Source organism: Mustelus asterias, chromosome 8 (genome assembly GCF_964213995.1).
Source record: "Mustelus asterias chromosome 8, sMusAst1.hap1.1, whole genome shotgun sequence".
NCBI lineage: Eukaryota > Metazoa > Chordata > Chondrichthyes > Carcharhiniformes > Triakidae > Mustelus > Mustelus asterias.
Window position 1 is genome coordinate 127,538,889 of NC_135808.1, and position 26,067 is coordinate 127,564,955.

The window sequence follows — 26,067 nt, forward strand, 5'->3', positions numbered from 1 at the left end:
ATCTTCGACCTCTGATCCTCTTTCCAGCCAGCTCTCCATATCCTCAATTCCCAGATTATCAATCTCGTCTTGAACAGACTCAGTGAAGTGTTTACCTCTTGCTGTTTGAGACTCTGAGATTGTCTTTTGAAAGACAAAGTATGTAAATGTTGAGAGGCCAAGCCTGATTCTTCCAATCACAAAGATTGAAGGAACACATTAATAACTTGTTGTGGATAGGGAGGAAGATAAACATGGAACTGAATAAAGTGCAGCATTATCGCTAGATTATTCATCCAGAAACTCAGCTAATGTTCTGGGGACCTGGGTTCGAATCCCACCACGGCAGAGGGTGGAATTTGAATTCAATAAAAAGAAAATGTCTGGAATTAAAGACCTACTGATGACCACAAAACCATTGTTGATTGTCGGAAAAACCCGTCTGGTTCACTAATGAAACCACTCAAAGAGGAGTACCTTGCCTCATACCCTGTTAAAAGTGAGTGAGAAATAGTACAGTCTGCTCTTCAGCAACTCTTAGTTATTAAATCAAAATAACTATTTGGAGTATTGTGAGCAGTTTTGGGCCCCGTATCTAAGGAAGGATGTACTGGCCTTGGAAAGGGTCCTGGGGAGGTTCACAAGAATGATCCCTGGAATGAAGAGCCTGTTGTATAAGGAACGGTTGAGGACTCTGGGTCTGTACTCATTGGAGTTTAGAAGGATGAGGGGAAATCTTATTGAAACTTACAGGATACTGCGAGGCCTGGATAGAGTGGACGTGGAGAGGATGTTTCCACTAGTAGGAAAAACTAGAACCAGAGGGCACAACCTCAGGCTAAAGGGACGATCCTTGAAAACAGAGATGAGGAGGAATTTCTTCAGCCAGAGAGTGGTGAATCTGTGGAACTCTTTGCCGCAGAAGGCTGTGGAGACCAGGTCATTGAGAGTCTTTAAGATAGAGATAGATAGGTTCTTGATTAATCAGGGGATCAGGGGTTATGGGAATGAGAAAAAAATCAGTCATGATTGAATGGCGGAGCAGACTCGATGGGCCGAGTGGCCTAACTTTGCTCCTATGTCTTATGGGCCTATGGTCTTAACTCCTTGACACTCTCTGTAAAATCAACAAGTAACACTTTATTTATCTAATAGTGAAAAAATTAACCAAACTATTAACAAACTAAATAAAACACTGTTCTAATGGAATGTTGTTTAGGTAAATACAATTCCCATTTATTGACAAAAAAAAAAATTTTAGTCACTCTCAAAATTTTAAGCAGGTTTGTCATCTTCCGGAATCTTCTGTCTGGAATCTCTGTCTTCTTTTGGTACCTTTGCTGTTCAGATGAAGCTTTGAGCTAAAAACTATTAGCTGTGGCTGAGAGCAGTTGCAGGTGTCTCTGGAGCTGAGAGCTGTCTCTTATACCCCTGATGACATACCAACATCCCCACGATAGGATTGGTTCTCAGGTTACCAAAACATCAAATTTAAATCTAATAGGCTGCTGTTATCCAAGTGCCTAATTTAAATTGATTGGCTAAAATTCAAAAACAGCCTGTTGTCTTGGCAACACCACTGTTTGATCTTTGACACAATGGTTCAGTCTGGGCTCTCTGTGTACTTGCATTTTTAAAAAAATTCTAAGTACAGAAAAAACCCCCCACCATTTTAGCAGACAATCTTACAACTTCATAACAATGTCCTTTAGGGAAGGAAATCTGCCGTCCTTACTTGGTCTGTGACTCCAGAGCCACAGCAATGTGGTTGACTCTCAACTGCCCCTCCAAGGGCAACTAGGGATGGGCAATAAATGCTGGCCCAGCCAGCGATGCCCATGGCCCACGAATGAATACAAAAAAATATACTATAGTTTTACAAGTGGAATAAAGTAAATCTCTGAAATCTAGATTCCATTTAAATGAACTCTGTAAATCATCATCTCTCCTGCATTATAAACCATGGATCCATGAATAGAGTTTCATCTCAATCTTGAAGGTTATGATATCTTCAGCGTGACTGTTTCTTCATCCAGTTCCTCCTTACGAGGAACTTGCATTCATTCACAAATAATCTTTCAAGTTATCTCCAAGAAAACAATTTTCTTTGAAGTATAGTCAACTGTTGTTAAGGTAGGAAATGTGGCAGTCTATTTGTGCACAGCAAGATCCCACAAGCAGTGATTATGAATGACTTGTTGAGAGGCCAAGACTTTCAAACTGCTTCACATTTAGCTGCATTAGCTCTGCTTACCACCCCCATCTTACATGCTGGTATCTCCACTGTTCGAACTGCTGCATCCTCACTCCACTGGTCCGTTCCCTCCCCATCTATATCCGGGATTCCTCTGATGCCCTGCGGCATATTGACAGCTTCCAGTTTGCAGGCCCTAACCGCCTCCTATTCACCATGGATGTGCAATCTCTTTGGGCAAGAGTCCTCCCCCGTTCCACAGATTCAGGAAACCAGCGGCACATCTCATTCAATCCTGGATCATGAGGATAAAAGCAAATTACTGCTGATACTGGAATCTGAAAAGAGAAAATGCTGGAAAATCTCAGCAGGTCTGGCAGCATCTGTAAGGAGAGAAAAGAGCTGACGTTTCGAGTCCAAATGATCCTTTGTCAAAGCTGTTTTTTACTCTTTTCAAGAAAGAAGCGAAGAGCTCTCAGGCCGTCCTGGTGTGGGATGGAGGTGTAGAGAGATTGCACATCCATGGTGAATAGGAGACGGTTAGGGCCTGCAAACTGGAAGCTGTCAATGTGACGCAGGGCATCAGAGGAATCCTGGAGATAGATGGGGAGGGAATGGACCAGGGGAGTGAGGATGGAGTCCAGATAAGAGGAAATAAGTTCAGTGGGGCAGGAGCATGCTGACACAATGGGCCTACCAGGACAGCCCCTTTTGTGGATTTTGGGGAGGAGGTAGAAGTGAGCTGTCCAAGGTTGGGAGACTATGAGGTTGTGGGGGGGGGGGGGGGGGAGGGGGGGGAGGCATCCAGAGGAAATGAGATCGGTGATGGTGTTGGAGATAATGGTTTGATGTTCTGTGGTGTGGTCATGGTCCAGGGGGAGGTAGGAGGAAATATCTGAGAGTTGGCGCTCAGCCGCTGCGAGGTAGAGGTCAGTCTGCCAGATGGCAACAGTGCCCCCTTTGTTGGCAAGTTTGATAACAATGTCAGGGTTGGACCTAAGGGAGCGAAGGGTGGAAAGTTCTGAAGGAGAGAGGTTGGAATGGGTGAGGGGGGGGGCAGAAAAATTGAGACGGCCAATGTACCATTGACAGTTCCCAATGAAAAGATTGAGGGCAGGTAATTGGCCTGGTGGGGTGTCCAGTTGGAGGCAGAATGTTGGAGGCACGTGAAAGGATCTGTGGAACAGGGGAGGGCTCTTGCCCAAAGAAGTGGGCACAGAGACAAAGGCGACGGAAGAAGAGTTCAACATCATGTCGAACCCAGAATTCATTGAGGTGGGGACGTAAGGGTACAAAGCTGAGTCCTTTGCTGAGAACAACACGCTCAGCCTCAGGGAGGGGAGGGTCAGAGGGTCTGGTGAACCATACCTGCCACTTTAAGAGTGCGGGAGTCCTGGGGGAATTACCTCCTCCCAGTGTGGGACCCGGTTGTGTAATCTTGGATCTGACTATGGAACAGTGCACACCTACAATAAAGAGCTCCTCAGTGTCCAAATTCCCAAGCCTCCCTCATGGTTCTTTAGGCAGCTTAACTCGATAGGTGCATACACAACACTGCCCAGGGACCCGGCACCCACTGATGTGGGTTCAGGTCCCACTTTGAACCCCAGCGATGAGAATTCTTCACTAATGACAAAACAGTTCAGCCTGAAACCAAGCCGTGGCCTCTGGTGGAGGAATCAAAACCATTTAAAAAATTAAATCTGGGGTGCTTTTGGAAGGAAATCACTCTTACCCCACAGGGGACAGTGGGAATGTAGATCTCGCTCCTCCAAAGAGGAGTGTGGCTGTCTAGACAACTGGGGCTTTCATGACTAAGTTAAATCAGGTTTTTGTTGGATGAGGGGATTTGGAGTTGAGGTACAGATCAACAATGATCTAATCAGCCATGATAGTTTCGAATGGCGGGTCAGGCTTGAAGGGCCTGGTGGCCTGCTCCCGCTCCCGCTCCTGCTCCCTCTCCTGCTCCCGCTCCCGCTCCTGCTCCTGCTCCCACTCCTGCTCCCGCTCCCACTCCCGCTCCCGCTCCTGCTCCCGCTCCTGCTCCCGCTCCTGCTCCTGCTTCTGTTTCTTGTATGAGTAATCGACAGGTTTGAGGGGTTCAATAATCTACTCCCGATCTGATCGGTTCAAAGAACAGTACAGCGCAGGAACGAGCCCTTCGGCCCACCAAACCTGCACCGATCACATTGTCCTATCTGGACCAACCGTCTGTATCTCTCTATTCCCCACCTATTCATGTGTCTATCCAGATAAGTCTTAAATGTCGCTAATGTATCTACCTCAACCACCTCACTTGACAGTACATTCCAGGCCCCCACCACCCTCTGTGTAAAAGACTTCCCCTGCACATCTCCACTGAACCTTTCCCCCCCTTACCTTGAACTTGGGCCCCCTCATGATTGTCATCTCTGCCCTGGGAAAAAGCTTCTAATGGTTCACTTTATCAATGCCCCTCAGAATTTTATAAACTTCTATCAGATCGCCCCTCAGCCTTCACCTTTCCAGGGAGAACCATCCCAGTTTATTCAGTCTCTCCTCATAGCTAATACCCTCCATACCAGGCAACATCCTGATAAACCTTTTCTGCACTCTCTCCAAACCCCCACGTCCTTCTGGCAGTGTGGCGATCAGAATTGGACACAGTATTCCAAATGTGGCCTAACCAACATTTTATATAACTGTAACATAATTTGCCAACTTTTATGCCCCGGCCGATGAAGGCAAGCGTGCCAGATGCGTTCTTCACCACCTGTGCTGCCATTTTAAGGATCTGTGGACCAGTATTCCTAGATCTCTCTCTGTTCTCTGAACAGGTCTTTAATCCAGCTTCAGCATGTTTCTATTTCCCTCATTTTTAATCTTATTGGATAGATCTGCACCCCAGATTTAGTGGTGTTCCTGGCTTGCGCCAATCATCGATTGAAAGAGAGGCTGGAAAAGCGGGCAGCGCAGCAAGGTCGCCCTGACGACAATCCTAAAGCCATCCACAGACGACTGACAACCTTCAAACAAAACACCATCCCATTGGTCAAAAATTTCCAGGAAAGAGGCCTGATTGTTACTGTAAGTATTAGCATTTTAAATCTTCTAAATGGAATATAGATCTACGTTATCTCTCCTGGTCAATCATAATTTTGACTTTTTGACTTTTCATGTGAATCTTGTGTTGCGAGCTGCTATTGATTCCAGGATGAGGCACTTGTCTTACAAAGAGATTAAGTCGTTGACACCTGTACCAGCTGGAGTTTAGCAGAATGAGGTCTTATTTATTTACTTATTGGTCACAAGTAGGCTTACATTCACACTGCAATGAAGTTACTGTGAAATTCCCCTAGTCGCCACACTCCAGCGCCTGTTCAGGTAAATACACCTAACCAGCACGTCTTTCGGACTGTGGGAGGAAATCGGAGCATCTGGAGGAAACCCACGCAGACACGGGGAGAATGTGCAAACTCCACACAGACAGTGACCCAAGCCGGGAATTGAACCCAGGTCCTTGGCGCTGTGAGGCAGCAGTGCTAACCACTGTGCCACCCGGGGTGTGTGGGATCCTTAATTATGTTGGCTGCTTTGCCGAGGCAACGAGAGGTGGAGACAGAGTCAATGGATGGGAGGCCGGTTTGAGTGATGGACTGGGCTACGTTTCTCAACCTTTTGTAATTTCTTGCCCTGACCTCTTGAAGGCCGGAGTTTCTGGCGGGGTGGACTCTGCCACCAATGTGATGTTGTGGGACCCGCCTCCTGACTTTTTTTTAAACGAAGTATCAAAAATATGGCGGGAAAAGCCAGCTGTGGAGCTGACGGCAACACAATGATTTTTCTCACCTGGGTTTACGCTTAGGCAGCATTTTATCGTTTTCTAACCGAGTGTTTGCCAGAAACTCTCGGAATGCTTTGATCCAAAACAGTAAGGTGTTCATATCTGCTAAAGATTCTGTGGTATTATTCAAAGGTGAATGAATGGGGGTTGAGTCCTGGTCAACATTCCTCCCTCAACGGACAACAGACCATTGGCTGTTCGAAGAAGTGGAGGAGCCATAAGACCAGTTAATTTCAAACCAGAGGTGGGGAAACTTGTGGAATGCATTTTAACGTGTAGAGGTCTACTGTCAGTGGGTGGAGATAGCCAGCAGCAGCTCAGGAAGCTGCCAGTTTGAGGAGTGGGTTTCTCTATGCTTCTTTGAAGCAAGTCACATCATTAACATCCCAGGGCGACACGGTGGCACAGTGGTTAACACTGCTGCCTCACAGCGCCAGGGACCTGGGTTCGATTCCCGGCTTGGGTCACTGTCTGTGCGGAGTCTGCACGTTCTCCCCGTGTCTGCGTGGGTTTCCTCCGGGTGCTCCAGTTTCCTCCCACAGTCTGAAAGACGTGCTGGTTAGGTGCACTGGCCATGCTAAATTCTCCCTCCAGTGTACCCGAACAGGCGCCGGAGTGTGACGACTAGGGGATTTTCACAGTAACTTCATTGCAGTGTTAATGTAAGCCTATTTGTGACATTAATAAATAAACTTAAACTTTCCAGCTCACAGTGTCTCTGAGTCAGAAGGTTCTGAGTTCAAGTCCCACTCCAGGACCTGAGCACACAGGTCAGGGCTGGCACTCCAGTGCTTTACTGAGGGAGTGCTGCATTGTTGGTGGGGGTGGGGGCGTGGGGAATGTCCCGCTGCCACTCTGCAGTCGGGATCAGTAGGGGAGGGAGGGAGGCCAGTGATCGGGACGGGCTGGGTGCGAGGCGGGGCAGTCAGCCTGCTTGTGGTGGAGGGGTCGGCCCTGCGGGGGGGGGGAGGGAGGGTTGGTCAGGATTGTGGGGAATCATGGTGGGGGCTGGAGATCAGAGTGGGCCAGGAGGGCGGTGTTAGAGGATGGCTCGGGAATGGTCAGGGGCCTGAAATCAGACCGTGATGGTGTGGAGAGCTGATGTCGTGGGGCTGGCCAGCAATCAGGAGGCCATCAGTGCGGGGCCACGACGCACGCACCGATCTCAGTGACAGATCTCGACACTGACAGATCGGTGCACGCACAGTGGCCCGTTCAGCGCGCTGATTTCGGCCTCTCCCGTTTTCTCACCCATTTTTTAGGCGTAGTTATTTGAAATTCCAACACTAATGACTGAGAGATTCAAGCCGGAAAGTGGGGGGTTGTAGCGAGTCCCGCTTCGGGCTCCCTGCTGATGTCTCCCGGCCTGCTGCGCTACTCGCGTAGTGTAACGGACAGGGAGAATCCCACCACAGCCTCTTTCCTCGATAAGATTCCAGTGATGTTCACGATTCGGGGTTAAGTGAGTGATGTATGATTACTCGGACAGTGCGATAAGCTAGATAACTCTGAGCGCAAATGAAAGACATTGCCTACCACATCATTAAGAGTGAGGTTCTGGATGGGTGCAGGTGGATGCAGACACACACACAGGTAATGCCTGGCTGATCCTTTTAAGCTCCTGTGTTTATCACGCTAGCCTTTGAGATCTGAAACTCCGCTTTTGGTACAAGATCGTCAATATTATGGAATTTGGAGTGTAGCCGCTGTGACTTCTTTCCAATGTCTACCCAGCTGGACGCAGACAGAGATGAAGAGGAGGTGTTCGATGATATATCTGTGGCAGTCGACAGCAAGCTGTTCCCCACCAAGGACCCTGTGGCTGGTAAGCTCAAAGTCCTGGGACAACCATTTGTATTCAGGCAGGAAGCTGTCAGATGGAGAGGGAGGCAGTTGATGCGGGTCAGGTAGCAATTGTCAACGGTTACAGAGCACAATATGCCCAGACTGAGGCTAAAATAATGTTAAAAGCAAATTACTGTGGGGGATGCTGGAATCTGAAACCAAAAGAGAAAATGCTGGAAAATCTCAGCAGGTCTGGCAGCATCTGTAAGGAGAGAAAAGAGCTGACGTTTCGAGTCCTGATGACCCTTTGTCAAAGCTAAAAGGCGCAGAAAGTGGGAAATATTTATACTGCAGGGGGAGGGAATGAAAGATGAGTCATAGCCTCAAAAACAAGGGGAAAGGCTACTTTCCTTACCTTTTCTCTCCCTTTAGGCCCCCTTTTTCTCCGCCCCCCCCCCCCCAACATCTTCATCTGTCACAGCTTACCCTCAAAAATAATGTTGTCAGTTTCACTCCCAAATCACAGCCTAATCTTTTATAAACTAGAGAAGATTGTGCGATTTATTTTTGGTTTTCCATTCTGCACTTCAGCCTCAAGGAGCTGTGATCTTCCCCCAGGGTGACTTTTCAAATATGGAAAAAATGGACCTGAATAATTTATATCTGACTGAATCGCAGAGTAGGACAGGAGGACATGGGTTCAAACTAGAAAAAAAATTCATTAACAAATTTATGGTGGGTGGCAGAGTGGTTAGCACTGCTGCCTCACAGCGCCAGGGACCCAGGTTCAATTCCGGCTTGGCTCACTGTCTGTGTGGAGTTTGCATGTTCTCCCCGTGACTGCGTGGGTTTCCTCCGGGTGCTCTGGTTTCCTCCCACAGTCCAAAGGTGTACAGGTTAGGTTGATTGGCCGTGCTAAATTGCCCCTTCGTGTCAGGGAGATTAACAGGGTAAATGTGAGAGGATACGGGAATAGGGCCTGGGTGGGATTGTGGCCGGTACAGACTCGATGGACCGAACGGCCTCTTTCTGTACTGTAGGGATTCTATGAACACGTGTGCGATGGTCATTAGGCTGAGTGGGTAGAGGAGAGATTCTTTAGTCGGACAAGCGGTGGGCATGTGGGGGCTGCAGGCTCTTTTCTCCTTGGGGGAACTGAAAATGGAACCTCGTGTCAATAAATGTTAAGGACAGGGTTGGACTCGGCTACAGGATCAGATAGACTGCTGTTTGTCAGTGACAAATTAGCACCAACAGGCAGTTAGAAAACCAGTGCAACTAAAGTAAAAGTTTATTTACTAGTGTTACACGCAGGCTTACATTAGCACTGAAATGAAGTTTTTTTTTATTCATTCGTGGGACATGGGCACCCCTGGCTGGCCAGGATTTATTGCCCATCCCTAGTTGCCCTTGAGAATCATAGAATCATAGAATCCTACAGTGCAGAAAGAGGCCATTCGGCCCATCGAGTCTGCACCGACCACAATCCCACCCAGGCCCTACCCCCATATCCCTACATATTTTACCCGCTAACCCCTCTAACCTATGCATCCCGGGACATTAAGGGGCAATTTAGAATAGCCAATCAACCTAGCCCGCACATCTTTGGACTGTGGGAGGAAACCGGAGCACCCGGAGGAAACCCACGCAGACACGGGGAGAATGTGCAAACTCCACACAGACAGTGACCCGAAGGTGTTGGTGAGCTGCCTTCTTGAATCGCTGCAGTCCATGTGCTGTGGGTTGACCCACAATGCCGTTAGGGAGGGAAATCCAGGATTTTGACCCAGCGACTATGAAGGAACGGCGATATATTTCCAAGTCAGGATGGTGAGTGGGTTGGAGGGGAACTTGCAGGTCGTGGTGTTCCCATGTATCTGCTGCCCTTGTCCTTCGAGATGGAAGTGGTCATGGGTTTGGAAGGTGCTGTCTAAGGATCTTTGGTGAATTGCTGCAGTGCATCTTGTAGATGGTACACACTGCTGCTACTGAGCAGGTGGTGGAGGGAGTGGATGTTTGTGGATGTGGTGCCAATCAAGCGGGCTGCTTTGTCCTGGATGGTGTTGAGCTTCTTGAGTGTTGTTGGAGCTGCATCCATCCAGGCAAGTGGGGAGTATTCCATCACACTCCCGGCTTGTGCCTTGTAGATGGTGGATAGGTTTTGGGGAGTCAGGAGGTGAGTTACTCTCCGCAGTATTCCTAGCCTCTGACCTGCTCTTGTAGCCACTGTGTTTATGTGGTGAGTCCAGTTGAGTTTCTGGTCAATGGTAACCCCAAGGATGTTGACAGTGGGGGATTCAGTGATGGTCACACCATTGAATGTCAAGGGCGGTGGTTCGAGTGTCTCTTATTGGTGATGGTCATTGCTGCCATTTGTGTGGCGTGAATGTTACTTACCACTTGTCAGTCCAAGCCTGGATATTGTCCAGATCTTGTTGCGTTTGGACATGGACTGCTTCAGTATCTGAGGAGACGTGAATGGTGCTGAACATTGTGCTGCCATCAGCAAACATCCCCACTTCTGACCTTATGATGGAGGGAAATTATTGTGAAAGTCCCTTAGTCGCCACAGCACCAGGGACCCGGATTCAATTCCCGGCTTGGGTCACTGTCTGTGCAGAGCTTGTACTTTCTCCCCATGTCTGCGTGGGTTTCCTCCGGGTGCTCAGGTTTCCTCCCACCGTACAAAGATGTGTAGGTTAGGTGGATTGGCCATGCTAAATGTGTGGGGGTTTAGGGCGGGGGAAAGGGCCTGGGTAAAATATTCTGTCAGAGTTGGTGCAGACTCGATGGGCCGAATGGCCTCTTCTGCACTGTAGGAATTCTATGAAATTAGCTTTTCATTAGCTCCAGAAGGCAGCTTGCTCTCTTCGAATACATTTAATCATCCGAAGGACTCCTCAAAGAGGAGGTTTGCACAGATTTATCTTTGGTCTAGGAGCTTTTCTTTTTGTGCATCCCCTGCGCAGAGGATGTGCCGCACTTTCCGTTGCACCATCTTCAGGTGAGACGTTAAGCTGAGGCCCTTGTCTGCCCTCTCAGGCAGGTGCCAAAGACCCCACAGCACTGTTCCCGAGGCAAGCAAGGGAGTTGTCTCCGATGTCCATCCAATATTTATCCCTCAATTAACATCACTGGAATGGGTTAAATAGTCATTTTCACATTGCTGTCTATGGGAGCTTGCTGTGCACAAATTAGCTGCAGTGCCTCCTACGTTACAACACTCCAAAGCTATTTCATTGCTTGTAAAGGGCTTTGGGAAACACCTGAGTTTATTGATGCCCTCTACTACGGCTATATTCACGGCCAGGTGTCCCTGGAGAGGGAGCATGCCACATCCACGAGCACCATTGAGGTCTTCCGTGCCCGATGGGCACCGCAGAGACTGGTGTGCCTTGTTAACCCTTTTTGGTTGAATGTTTTAAGCATTTCATTTGTGATTTGTTTCCATTTATTGCAGTGTCCCTTTAAGGGGCTGTCCCTTTAATTTGTCCTTCAGTTTATTTCATTTAGCCTAATTAGTTTTTCAGTATTGGAAGCTATGATTTTTTTTAAAAATTCATTCCTGGGACATGGGTGTCGCTGGCTGGTCCAGTATTTATTGCCCATCCGTAGCTGCCCGAGGGCAGTTGAGAGTCACCCACATTGCTGTGGCTCTGGAGTCACATGTAGCCAGGCCAGGTAAGGACGGCAGATTTCCTTCCCTAAAGGGCATTAGTGAACCAGATGGGGTTTTCCAACAATAGACAATGGTTTCATGGTCATCTGTAGATCCTTAATTCCAGTTATTTTTTATTGAATTCAAATTCCAACATCTGCCAGGACGGGATTTGAACCCGGGTCCCCAGAACATTAGCTGAGTTTCTGGATTAATAGTCTAGTGATAATTCCACTAGGCCATCGCCTCCCCAATTAATATTAATACCAGCTCTTCCATGATTTGAACCTTGGAGCAGGCGGGTAAGTGGAACTGATTCGCTTCAGATCAGCCATGATCTTGTTGAATGGCGGGGCAGGCTCGAAGGGCCAGATGGCCTACTCCTGCTCCTATTTCTTATGTTCTTATCCTGAAGTCACGGTTTATATGACAAGGTGGCCGAGTGGTTAAGGAGCTGGGCTGCTAATCCATTGTGCTCTGCACGGGTGGGTTTGAATCCCATCCTTGCCGGTGATGCATTTGCTGTGGGTGGCACGGTGGCACAGTGGTTAGCACTGCTGCCTCACAGCGCCAGGGACTCGGGTTCAATTCCCAGCTTGGGTCACTGTCTGTGCGGAGTCTGCACGTTCTCCCCATGTCTGCGTGAGTTTCCTCTGGATGCTCCGGTTTCCTCCCACAGTCCGAAAGACGTGCTGGTTAGGTGCGTTGGCCATGTTAAATTCTCCCTCAGTGTACTCGAACAAGCACTGGAGTGTGGCGACCATGGCATTTTCACAGTAACTTCATTGCAGTGTTAATGTAAGCCTACTTGTGACAATGAATGAACTAATACTACTTAATATTTACTAAATACTAACAAATGAACTTAATTTGAAGGAGACAGTTCTGTGTACTTCTTGCTACCTTCACCATATCTCCAGTTGGTCTCCTCCTCTCTGAAATGAAAGCTCAAGATTTCCCCAGTCTTTATTCACGCCTCAAATTTCTGATGCAAAGACTGAACCGTGTGGAATTTCCCCTCCTGGACTCAGCCTTCACATCTCGGTGGTTGTGGCATTTAAATAAGTAAATATGTGGGTTTACCAGAGCAGGTTCACTGAGGGAAATGAGCTGGAAACCCAACTTTTGCCTTGAGTTATCTGAATCATAGAATCCTGCAGCACACAAGGAGGCCATTCGGCCCATCTTGTTTTGTGCAGACTCTTTGGAAAGAGCTCTTTCCCCAGAGACTTGCACTTTTCTTTCCTTCCCAGTGTTTATCGCGTTCCCCCTTTTTGAAAGTTACTATTGAACCTGCTGCCACCAGCCTTTAAGGCAGTGAATTTCACATCATTACTCGTCGCACCTAAAGAGAAAGATTCACCTCATAATTTTGAACGTTAGAACAAAGAACAATACAGCACAGGAACAGGCCCTTCGGCCCTCCAGGCCCGTGCCGCTCCCTGGTCCAAACTAGACCATTCTTTTGTATCCCTCCATTCCCACTCCGTTCATATGGCTGTCTAGATAAGTCTTAAACGTTCCCAGTGTGTCCGCCTCCACCACCTTGCCTGGCAGCGCATTCCAGGCCCCCACCACCCTCTGTGTAAAATATGTCCTTCTGATATCTGTGTTAAACCTCCCCCCCCTTCACCTTGAACCTATGACCCCTCGTGAACGTCACCACCGACCTGGGAAAAAGCTTCCCATCGTTCACCCTATCTATGCCTTTCATAATTTTATACACCTCTATTAAGTCTCCCCTCATCCTCCGTCTTTCCAGGGAGAACAACCCCAGTTTACCCAAGCTCTCCTCATAACTAAGCCCCTCCATACCAGGCAACATCCTGGTAAACCTCCTCTGTACTCTCTCCAAAGCCTCCACGTCCTTCTGGTAGTGTGGCGACCAGAACTGGACGCAGTATTCCAAATGCAGCCGAACCAACGTTCTATACATCTGCAACATCAGACCCCAACTTTTATACTCTATGCCCCGTCCTATAAAGGCAAGCATGCCATATGCCTTCTTCACCACCTTCTCCACCTGTGACGTCCCCTTCAAGGATCTGTGGACTTGCACACCCAGGTCCCTCTGCGTATCTACACCCTTTATGGTTCTGCCATTTATCGTATAGCTCCTCCCTACATTATTTCTACCAAAATGCATCACTTCGCATTTATCAGGATTGAGCTCCATCTGCCATTTCTTTGCCCAAATTTCCAGCCTATCTATATCCTTCTGTAGCTTCTGACAATGTTCCTCGCTATCTGCAAGTCCTGCCAATTTTGTGTCGTCCGCAAACTTACTGATCACCCCAGTTACACCTTCTTCCAGATCGTTTATATAAATCACAAACAGCAGAGGTCCCAATACAGAGCCCTGCGGAACACCACTAGTCACAGGCCTCCAGCCGGAAAAAGTCCCTTCCACTACCACCCTCTGTCTTCTGTGACCAAGCCAGTTCTCCACCCATCTAGCCACCTCCCCCTTTATCCATGAGATCCAACCTTTTTCACCAGCCTACCATGAGGGACTTTGTCAAACGCTTTACTAAAGTCCATATAGACGACATCCACGGCCCTTCCCTCGTCAACCATTCTGGTCACTTCTTCAAATAACTCCACCAGGTTAGTGAGGCACGACCTCCCTCTCACAAAGCCATGCTGACTATCGTTAATGAGTTTATTCCTTTCTAAATGCGCATACATCCTATCTCTAAGAATCTTCTCCAACAACTTCCCCACCACGGACGTCAAGCTCACCGGCCTATAATTACCCGGGTTATCCTTCCTACCCTTCTTAAATAACGGGACCACATTAGCTATCCTCCAATCCTCTGGGACCTCACCTGCGTCCAGTGACGAGACAAAGATTTGCGTCAGAGGCCCAACGATTTCATCTCTCGTCTCCCTGAGCAGCCTTGGATAGATTCCATCAGGCCCTGGGGATTTGTCAGTCTTTATATTCTCCAACAAACCTAACACTTCCTCCCTTGTAATGGAGATTTTCTCCATCGGTTCAAAACTCCCCTCCGAGACACTCCCAGTCAACACATCCCTCTCCTTTGTGAATACCAACGCAAAGTATTCATTTAGGATCTCCCCTACTTCTTTGGGCTCCAAGCATAATTCCCCACTTTTGTCCCTGAGAGGTCCGATTTCTTTCCCTGACAACCCTTTTGTTCCTAACGTATGAATAAAATGCCTTGGGATTCTCCTTAATCCTGTCTGCCAAGGACATTTCGTGACCCCTTTTTGCCCTTCTAATTCCCCGTTTGAGTTCTTTCCTACTTTCTTTGTACTCCTCCAGAGCTCCCTCCATTTTTAGCTAATGAATCTTGCCTTATTCATTAAACACTCATTCCAGGTTAAGCAGAGTTTCATAGAAATCATAGAAACCCTACAGTGCAGAAAGAGGCCATTCGGCCCATCGAGTCTGCACCGACCACAATCCCACCCAGGCCCTACCCCCATATCCCTACATATTTACCCACTAATCCCTCTAACCTACGCATCTCAGGACACTAAGGGGCAATTTTAGCATGGCCAATCAAGCTAACCCACACATCTTTGGACTGTGGAAGGAAACCGGAGCACCCGTAGGAAACTCACGCAGACACGAGGAGAATGTGCAAACTCCACACAGAGAGTGACCCAACCCGGGAATCGAACTCGGGTCCCTGGAGCTGTGAAGCAGCTGAGTTTCACTTGCACCTCTTTCAATTTGGTGTATTGTATTCACTGCCCCCAATGTGGTCTCCTCTATATCGGAGAAACCAAGCGTCGACTGGGTGATTGCGCACAGACCAAAGGTGCTCAGCAAAGCAATCAGGACCCTGACCTTCCGGTTGCTGCCATTTTAACACACGATCCTGTTCCCATGCCCACATGTCTGTCCTTGGCCTGCTGCAATGTTCCAGTGAAGCTCAACACAAACTGGAGGAACAGCATCTCATCTTCCAGCTCGGCACGTTACAGCCTTCCGGTCTCAACATCGAATTCAACAACTTCAGATGATTCGCTCCACCCCACCTCCACCTCCTTTGTTTTCATTTTATCTAATTTTAATGATTCTCTACCTTTTTATTTCTTATTGTCTTTCTTTATTTTTCTTTTTCCCCCTTTTTTTATCCCCCCCTTTCCTTACCTTTTCTCCCCCTTTGCTTCCCCTTTCCCTTCCTTTTTCTCAATTTTCTCTCTCTCTCTCTCTCTCTTCCCCCGCCTCCCACATCTTCATCTGTCACAGTTTACCCTCTGATTTCAGCTTCTCTGCCGTTTGGCCATTCGCACCCTTTATTCTCTCTATGGACTGCCATTAGCAGCCTTTCCCCCTGGTTTCTGTGGCTATGACTCATCTTTCATTCCCTCTCCCTGCAGTATAAATATCTCCCACTTTCTATGCCTTTTACAAAGGGTCATTTGGACTCAAAACGTCAGCTCTTTTCTCTCCTTACAGATGCTGCCAGACCTGCTGAGATTTTCCAGCACTTTCTCTTTTTTGGTTGCCTTATTCCTTCCTGCTATAAGGTGCCCAACCTCTAGTCTCTCCAATCAACTGAGGTCCCTTGTCCCGGGAACCATGGTAAATTTCCCCAAGATGTGTCGGTTAGGGGAATCAGTGGGGTAAATATGTGGATGGGGTCTGGGTAAGATGCTCTCTCGGAGAGTCAGTGCAGGCACGATGGGCCGAATGGCCTCCTTCTGCACTGTAGGGATTCTCTGATTCTAGTCAATTTGCAGCCAAGACACTGACAAAAGGGGAGAAGTCCCATATTCCCATAAGAGGAGATACTGGTGTAGGAGATGGTATAGTCACTGGATTAGTAATCCAGCCACTTTGGGTAATGCTCTGGGGACATAGTAGCTGGTGGGTTAATAAAATGTGGAATTGTAAACTGCTCTGAGTAATGGTGACCATGAAACTATTGTCACAAAAACCCATCTGGTTCATTAATGTCTTTTAGGGAAGGAAATCTGCCGTCCTTACCTGGTCTGGCCTACATGTGACTCCAGAGCCATAGCAATGTGTGGTTGATCCCTAACTGCCCTCTGAAATGGCCTGGTAAATCAGTCAGTTCAAAGGCAATTAGAGATGGGCATCAAATGCTGGCCTTGCCAGTGATGCCCATTTCCCAGCACAGTGGTTAGCACTGCTGCCTCACAGTGCCAAGGACCTGAGTTCAATTCCAGCCTCGGGTCACTGTCTGTGTGGAATCTGTACGTTCTCCTCCTGTCTGCGCGGGATTTCCTCCCGCAGTCCAAAGATGTGCAGGTTGGGTGGATTGGCCATGCTAAATTGGTGTCAGAGGGATTAGAATCATGGAATCCTACAGTGCAGAAGGAGGCCATTTGGCCCATCGAGTCTGCACCAACCACAATCCCACCCAGGTCCTATTGCTGTAACCCCACATATTTACCCTTGCTAGTTCCCCTGACACATGGCCAATCAACCTGACCCACACATCTGTGGAGTGTGGGAGGAAACCGGAACACCTGGAGGAAACCCACGCAGACACAGGGAGAACGTGCAAACTCCACACAGGATAAATACATAGGATTATGGGGATAGGGCCTGGGTAGGATTATTGTCGGTGCGGGCTCGATGGGCCGAATGACCTCCCTCTGTACTGTAGGGATTCGAATAAAAAGAAACCCCAGTTGATGCTAACACCCGTGGACACCAGGAGAATTCCCCAGCTCCTTATGCCCACTGGAGATGGCAGTCACATCCAAAGCTTTGCACTCGAATCTTTGGCGAGGGAACCTTCAGATTGCGAGGCAGGAGAGCTACCAACTGGTCCCAAATGTCAACATTTCCCATTGGGATGGTCATGGATCTCCAGAGGAGACAGATGTTGCTTTGTCCTGATGTTCTCTCCCTTTTCTCTTTACTACGTACCAGGCCCCAGTGAACTAGACCTCCGTTTGCTCGTGGATCTCACAGATACCGTCAGCATCGCGTCGGACTCTGAAGATCAGGTAATAACACGTGGACGTGACTTTCTTCTTATTCCTGGGACTTCTTCCTTTCGACGTCCCAAGCTTAGGGAGTGAGTTTAACTGCAACTTTTTTAGATTGTTCCTCATTAGAAACAAATGAATAAACTCATTCAAACCCTATTGCCCCGAAGAAGGGAACTTCTTGTCATTTTTAAAACTGAAAATACTGGATGGAGTGGAAAGAAATTGAGTTAACATTGAATACACCTCATCAGAATCTATTTTCGATCATCCATGGTTCACGAAAGAGGTGGAATGTCTTGTGAAAAGGAAGAGGGAAGCTTATGTAGGGATGAGGAAACAAGGTTCAGATGGCTCGATTGAGGGTTACAAGTTAGCAAAGAATGAGCTGAAAAAGGGGCTTAGGAGAGCTAGGAGGGGACACGAGAAGTCCTTGGCGGGTCGGATCAAGGAAAACCCCAAGGCTTTTTACTCTTATGTGAGGAATAAAAGAATGACCAGGGTGAGGTTAGGGCCGGTCAAGGACAGTAGTGGAAACTTGTGTATGGAGTCAGTAGAGATAGGCGAGGTGATGAATGAATACTTTTCTTCAGTGTTCACCAAGGAGAGGGGCCATGTTTTTGAGGAAGAGAAGGTGTTACAGGCTAATAGGCTGGAGGAAATAGATGTTTGGAGGGAGGATGTCCTGGCAGTTTTGAATAAACTGAAGGTCGATAAGTCCCCTGGGCCTGATGAAATGTATCCTAGGATTCTTTGGGAGGCAAGGGATGAGATTGCAGAGCCTTTGGCTTTGATCTTTGGGTCCTCGCTGTCCACTGGGATGGTACCAGAAGACTGGAGAATGGCGAATGTTGTTCCTCTGTTTAAGGAAGGGAATAGAAATGACCCTGGTAATTATAGACCGGTTAGTCTTACTTCGGTGGTTGGTAAATTGATGGAAAAGGTCCTTAGGGATGGGATTTACGACCATTTAGAAAGATGCGGATTAATCCGGCATAGTCAGCACGGATTCGTGAAGGGCAAGTCGTGCCTCACAAATTTGATAGAATTTTTTGAGGAGGTAACTAAGTGTGTTGATGAAGGTAGGGCAGTTGATGTCATATACATGGATTTTAGTAAGGCGTTTGATAAGGTCCCCCATGGTCGCCTTATAATGAAACTGAGGAGGTGTGGGATAGAGGAAAGTTGGCCGATTGGATAGGTAACTGGCTGTCTGATCGAAGACAGAGGGTGGTGGTCGATGGAAAATTTTCGGACTGGAGGCAGGTTGCTAGCGGAGTGCCGCAGGGATCAGTGCTTGGTCCTCTGCTCTTTGTGATTTTTATTAATGACTTAGAGGAGGGGGCTGAAGGGTGGATCAGTAAATTTGCTGATGACACCAAGATTGGTGGAGTAGTGGATGAAGTGGAGGGCTGTTGTAGGCTGCAAAGAGACATAGATAGGATGCAAAGCTGGGCTGAAAAATGGCAAATGGAGTTTAACCCTGATAAATGTGAGGTGATTCATTTTGGTAGGACTAATTTAAATGTGGATTACAGGGTCAAAGGTAGGGTTCTGAAGACTGTGGAGGAACAGAGAGATCTTGGGGTTCATATCCACAGATCTCTAAAGGTTGCCACTCAAGTGGATAGAACTGTGAAGAAGGCCTATAGTGTGTTAGCTTTTATTAACAGGGGGTTGGAGTTTAAGAGCCGTGGGGTTATGCTGCAACTGTACAGGACCTTGGTGAGACCACATTTGGAATATTGTGTGCAGTTCTGGTCACCTCACTATAAGAAGGATGTGGAAGCGCTGGAAAGAGTGCAGAGGAGATTTACCAGGATGCTGCCTGGTTTGGAGGGTAGGTCTTATGAGGAAAGGTTGAAGGAGCTAGGGCTGTTCTCTCTGGAGCGGAGGAGGCTGAGGGGAGACTTAATAGAGGTTTATAAAATGATGAAGGGGATATATAGAGTGAACGTTCAAAGACTATTTCCTCGGGTGGATGGAGCTATTACAAGGAGGCATAACTATAGGGTTCGTGGTGGGAGATATAGGAAGGATATCAGAGGTAGGTTCTTTACGCAGAGAGTGGTTGGGGTGTGGAATGGACTGCCTGCAGTGATAGTGGAGTCAGACACTTTAGGAACATTTAAGCGGTTATTGGATAGGCACATGGAGCACACCAGGATGATAGGGAGTGGGATAGCTTGATCTTGGTTTCAGATAAAGCTCGGCACAACATCATGGGCCGAAGGGCCTGTTCTGTGCTGTACTGTTCTATGTTCTATGTTCTGCACACTGCCTGACCTGTTGAGGGTTTCTCAATATTTTCTGCTTAATTTCTGACATCCAGCAAATATCCTTTATTCCTCTTGGCTTCAATATTTCTTGTTACATTCCAGTTTGGCTGAAAAGATTTGTGTTTCTTTTAAAATTTGATCGACTTTTCCATTCTGCCTTTTATTTTGCTCCTAATGCCATCATTGGGCCACTTCCCAACACAATAGAATTTACTGCCACGGCTTGGCGAATGGGTTTCTTGTTAAAGATTTATGCTGCGGGGCATCTGATGGCTCAACTGCTTAGTGCAGCCTGTCACACACTGCGGGCTACTGCACACTAATGGGAGGGAAGGAGGTGGAAGGGAGCCGGTTGGCTCTCACTCTTCACTGCTCTCCTGAATTCAGGCAGATCAGAACTGAACCTGATCCGTTTGTTACTTTAATTCTTGTCTTTCGCAGGGATTTAATACCCAATCCTGCTTTCCCTCAAAGCGGTGAGAAGGTTGACATAGGATAACAGGCGCAGAAACAGGCCATTCGGCCAAACCAAGCCATGCCGGCGTTTATGCTCCAATGGAGGGCGACGCAGTGGTTAGCACTGCTGCCTCACAGTGCCAGGGACCTGGGTTTGATTCCGGTCTTGGGTGACTGTCTGTCTGAGCAGAGTTCGCACATTCTCCCCATGTCTGCGTGGGTTTCCTCCGGGTGCCCCGGTTTCCTCCCACATTCCAAAGATGTGTAGGTTAGGGGGAATTAGCCATGGTAAATGCACGGGTTTATGGGGTCGGGTGGAGGTGAGGGCCTGGATTGAATGCTCTTTTGGGGAGCCAGTGCAGACTTGATGGGCTGAATGGTCTCGTTCTGCACTGTACAGATTCTATGGAGCCTCCTCCCATCTTTCCCCATCTAAATCTACCATCATTACCCTCTATCCCCTTCTCCCTCATGTGCTTGGGTAGCTTCCCCTTGAAGGGCTGCACGGTAGCACAGTGGTTAGCACTGCTGCTTCACAGCTCCAGGGACCTGGGTTCGATTCCCGGCTTGGGTCACTGTCTGTGTGGAGTTTGTACATTCTCCTCGTGTCTGCGTGGGTTTCCTCCGGTACTCCGGTTTCCTCCCACAGTCCAAAGATGCGCGGGTTAGGTTGATTGGCCAAACTAAAATTGCCCTTAGTGTCCTGGGATGCATAGGTTAGAGGGATTAGTGGGTAAATATGTAGGGATATGGGGGTAGGGCCTGGGTGGGATTGTGGCCGGGGCAGACTCGATGGGCCGAATGGCCTCTTTCTGTGCTGTAGGGATTCTAAGAACATTGTTCATTTCAGCCATTCCCAGTGAGAGCGGGTTCCACATTCTCTCCCACTCCCAGTGGGAGCGGGTTCCACGTCTCTCCCCCCCCCCGCCCTTCTCTGTGGGAGCGGGTTCCACGTCCTCCCCCATTCTCTGTGGGAATGGGCTCCATATTCTCCCCCACTCTCTGTGGGATTGTAGCAAACATCCCTATCCCTATACTCAAATCCTCTCACTATGAAGGCCAACATACCATTTGCCTTCTTTACTGCCTGCTGTACCTGCACGCTTACTTTCAGCGACTGATGCACAAGGACACCAAAGTCTCGCTGAGTATCCACCCCTCTCAATTTACACCCATTCAAATAATAATCTGTCTTCCTATTATTGCTACCAAAGTGGATAACCTCACATTTATCCACATTATACTGCATCTGCCATGCAGATGCCCACACACTCAGCCTGTCCAAATCACACTGAAGCATCTCTGCATCCTCCTCACAGCTCACCCTCCCTCCCAACTTTGTATCATCTGCAAATGTGGAGATTATAGATTCAGTTCCCTCTTCCAGATCATTAATATATAATGTGAACAGTTGAGGTCCTAGCACAGATCCCTGCGGAACCCCACTAGTCACTGACTGCCAATCAGAAACAGACCCATTTATGCCAAGTCTTTGCTTCCTATCTGCTAACCAGCTTTCTATCCATTGCAAGACATTACCTGCAGTCCCTAACCTTTACATTTGATTTTGACATTAGGGTGAGCGTAAGGTGTTTCACTCCAGGTATGATTCAAGTGACCCTTTTATCAAAACAAACTTTATTTAAGAACACAGTTAGAATATAACAAGAAGCATTACTTTGACCAATTAAAATACTTAAACATGACAAAGTATAATTCTTAACAGTAGCTATCTCTATTGTTCCAATTTAGCAGTATCCCCCATAAACATAACACCCTCTGTAGAAGCAGTTAGCACAGAAACCAAAGATGCTTATGTGATGCTAGTTGTGCAACTTTTTAACTCTTTTGGACAGAGATCCAGGCAGCAATTTCCAGAGAAGGAAATATCCTCAACTTCAGAGAAGTAAACATAGTCTCTGGCAACTTCCAGACTTCAGAGACAGAAGAGAAAGCCACTTCTTCTCCCAAAAAACAGACTGAGTGTGAGTTCTCTGCACAAGGCCAGCTGTGCCCAGTTATATCACCATACCTGTCAATCATCCCAATCACGCCCCACTCTGCAAAATCCCAGGAGAAAACACAAACAACAGAACCCTGCATTAATTCAAATCAAACAAACGCAGCATCAATTATGTTGCTGCAGTAACAGTACAGTGCTTTTGGAGTCAGACAAAATGGCTCTGATAAAACGGAAGGCCTGCTAGAATCATCCTGCGCAGAAACATGACTAAAATACATTTCCTAAAGGCTCAGTATCATCACATCATCACTTGGCCACCTTTTTTCAAGAACAGAAGGCCATACAGCCCATGTTTTCTGTGCTATCTAGTCAAATCCCACTTTCCAGCTATTGGTTTGTAGATAAAGGTTGTGATGAGAGTGGCTTTTATAGCTGTACGGCCATTGCAGAAGGCTGTTGACACCCATATTGCTGTGGGGCTGGAGTCGGACAGGCCAGATGAGCTGGTTTCTTTGCATAAAGGACATTAGTCAACTGGTTGTATTTTGATGACATCATCACTTTACTCACACCAACTTGCTAGAACAAAGAACAAAGAACAAAGAACAATACAGCACAGGAACAGGCCCTTCGGCCCTCCAAGCCCGCGCCGCTCCCCGGTCCAGGATTGAATCCTGAATCCAGGATCCCCGCCCAATTTTCCAGCCTATCTACATACCAATATCCTATCCACCGAGCTGTCCCTCACAGCTACGATGCTTTGTTCATTACAACCTATTAACTTACCCCCACCCCCCCATTCCAGACCATGTGATCTCCAGGGAGAGGCGAAAACCCAGAGTGAAAAACCCCAGGGCCAATATGGGGAAAAAAAATCTGGGAAATTCCTCTCCGACCCCCTGAGGCGATCGAAACGAGTCCAGGAGATCACTATGGCCCCGATCGGAAAATGCTTCCCAACCCTAGTCATTTCCACTTCCACGAACACCATATGAATTCCCTGCCCCCGAGACAGGTTCCCAACTATCCGCAGTCTCACTCTGTACTGGCACCAGCAAGATGATCATAGAATGAAGCCTTGAAACGAGAAACCAGGAACAATTAGCCCGCGCCGCTCCCTGGTCCAAACTAGACCACTCTTTTGTATCCCTCCATTCCCACTCCGTTCATATAGCTGTCTAGATAAGTCTTAAACGTTCCCAGTGTGTCCGCCTCCACCACCTTGCCCGGCAACACATTCCAGGCCCCCACGACCCTCTGTGTGAAATATGTCCTTCTGATATCTGTGTTAAACCTCCCCCCCTTCACCTTGAACCTATGACCCCTCGTGAACGTCACCACCGACCCGGGGAAAAGCTTCCCACCGTTCACCCTATCTATGCCTTTCATAATTTTATACACCTCTATTAAGTCTCCCCTCATCCTCCGTCTTTCCAAGGAGAACAACCCCAGTTTCCCCAATCTCTCCTCATAACCAAACCCCTCCATACCAGGCAACATCCTGGTAAACCTCCTCTGTACTCTCTCCAAAGCCTCCACGTCCTTCTGGTAGTGTGGCGACCAGAACTGGACGCAGTATTCCAAATGCGGCCGAACCAACGTTCTATACATCTGCAACATCAGACCCCAACTTTTATACTCTATGCCCCGTCCTATAAAGGCAAGCATGCCATATGCCTTCTTCACCACCTTCTCCACCTGTGACGTCACCTTCAAAGATCTGTGGACTTGCACACCCAGGTCCCTCTGCGTCTCTACACCCTTTATGGTTCTTCCATTTATCGTGTAGCTCCTCCCTACATTATTCCCACCAAAATGCATCACTTCGCAGTTCCAATTTTAAAAATATCTTTGATGGGATGTGGGTCTCGCTGACTAGACCAGCATTCACTGTTTATCCCTAATTACTCTTGAACTGAGTGGCTTGCATGGACATTTTGTTAAGAGCCAACCACATTGCTGTGGCTCTGGAGTTGCATGTAGGCCAGGCTGAGAAAGGACGGCAGATTTCCTTCCCTATAGGACGTTAGTGAACCAGATGGTTTTGTTACAACAATCTACAATGGTTTCATGGTCACCAATAGACTTTTAATTCCAGATTTTTATTGAATTCAAATTTCACCATCTACCATGGTGGGATTCGAACCCAGGTCCCCAGAGCATTACCCTTGTCTCTGGATTACTCATCCAATGACAACACCACTGGCCAACATCTCCCCCAATTTTGACATTGCCATGATGGGATTTGGAACTTGGGTTTATTACTTTTAATCCGAACTAAATTACTGGTTTGGTAGATACCCTCATGACAGTCTCCCTTTCTCCATCCCAGTTTCTACCATGCTCATCTTGTCCTTCACACTTCTCTATCTCAACCACGTTCCCCCACTCTTCCTCCCCAGTGTCTGCCAATGGCTCTGTTCAGTGTCCACATCCTCCCTCCCCAATCCAACCAGTCACCTGCCTCACAGCGCAAGGGACCCGGGTTCGATTCCCAGCTTGGGTCACTGTCTGTGTGGAGTTTGCACATTCTCCCTGTGTCTGTGTGGATTTCCTCCCACAGTCCAAAGATGTGTGGGTTAGGTGGATTTGCCATGCTAAATTGCCCCTTAGTGTCAGCGGGATTAGCTAGGGTAGTCCCGCCGATTTACATAGATGATTTGGAATTGGGGACCAAGTGTAGTGTGTCAAAATTCGCCGGTGACACTAAGATGGGTGGCAGAGCAAAGTGTGCAGAGGATGCTGAAAGTCCTTTGTTTCTCGTTTCAAGGCTTCCTTCATTCTATGATCATCTTGCTGGTGCCAGTACAGAGTGAGACTGCGGATAGTTGGGAACCTGTCTTGGGGGCAGGGAATTCATATGGTGTTCGTGCAAGTGGAAATGACTAGGGTTGGGAAGCATTTTCCGATCGGGGCCATTGTGATCTCCTGGACTCGTTTCGATCGCCTCAGGGGGTCGGAGAGGAATTTCCCAGATTTTTTTTCCCCATATTGGCCCTGGGGTTTTTCACTCTGGGTTTTCGCCTCTCCCTGGAGATCACATGGTCTGGAATGGGGGGGTGGGGGTAAGTTAATAGGTTGTAATGAACAAAGCATCGTAGCTGTGAGGGACAGCTCGGTGGATAGGATATTGGTATGTAGATAGGCTGGAAAATTGGGCGGGGATCCTGGATTCAGGATTCAATCCTGGACCGGGGAGCGGCGCGGGCTTGGAGGGCCGAAGGGCCTGTTCCTGTGCTGTATTGTTCTTTGTTCTTTGTTCTTTGTCTGCAAAGGGATATAGATAGTCTAAGTGGGTGGGTGAGGGTCTGACAGATGGAGTACAATATTGGTAAATGTGAGGTCATCCATTTTGGTAGGAATAACAGCAAAATGGACTATTATTTAAATGGTAAAAAATAGCAGCTTGCTGCTGTGCAGAGGGACCTGGGTGTCCTTGTGCAGGAATCACAAGGAGTTGGTTTGCAGGTACAGCAGGTAATTAAGAAGGCAAATGGAATTTTGTCCTTTATTGCTCGAGGGATGGAGTTTAAAAACAGTGAGGTTATGTTGCAGCTCTTTAAGATGTTGGTGAGGCCACACCTGGAGTACTGTGTACAGTTTTGGTCTCCTTACTTGAGAAATGATATACTGGCACTGGAGGGGGTGCAGACGAGATTCACTAGGTTGATTCCGGAGTTGAGAGGGTTGGCTTATGAGGAGAGACTGAGTAGACTGGGGATATACTCATTGGAATTCAGAAGAATGAGGGAAGAATTAATAGAAACATATAGGACTATGAAGGGAATAGATAAGATAGAAGCAGGGCAGTTGTTTCCACTGGCGGGTGAAACTAGAACTCGGGGGCATAGTCCTAAATCTGCTCCCCCTTATTTTGAGGCTGAGTTGAGGAGGAACTTCTTCACACAAAGGGTTGTGAATCTGTGGAATTCCCTGCCCAGTGAAGCAGTTGAGGCTACCTCATTGAATGTTTTTAAGGCAAGGATAGAT

At 47.8% G+C, this 26,067-nt stretch overlaps 1 protein-coding gene across 1 annotated transcript in view; it reads left to right on the forward strand.

Moving 5' to 3' along the window:
* ak5 (adenylate kinase 5) overlaps positions 1-26,067 on the forward strand; it is a 61,310-nt gene that overhangs the window by 14,203 nt on the left and 21,040 nt on the right. The window contains exons 6-8 of the mRNA XM_078219446.1: positions 5,048-5,239; positions 7,731-7,821; positions 17,321-17,397. Coding sequence (XP_078075572.1) covers positions 5,048-5,239; positions 7,731-7,821; positions 17,321-17,397 — 360 coding nt within the window. The remainder of the gene's footprint in view (positions 1-5,047; positions 5,240-7,730; positions 7,822-17,320; positions 17,398-26,067) is intronic.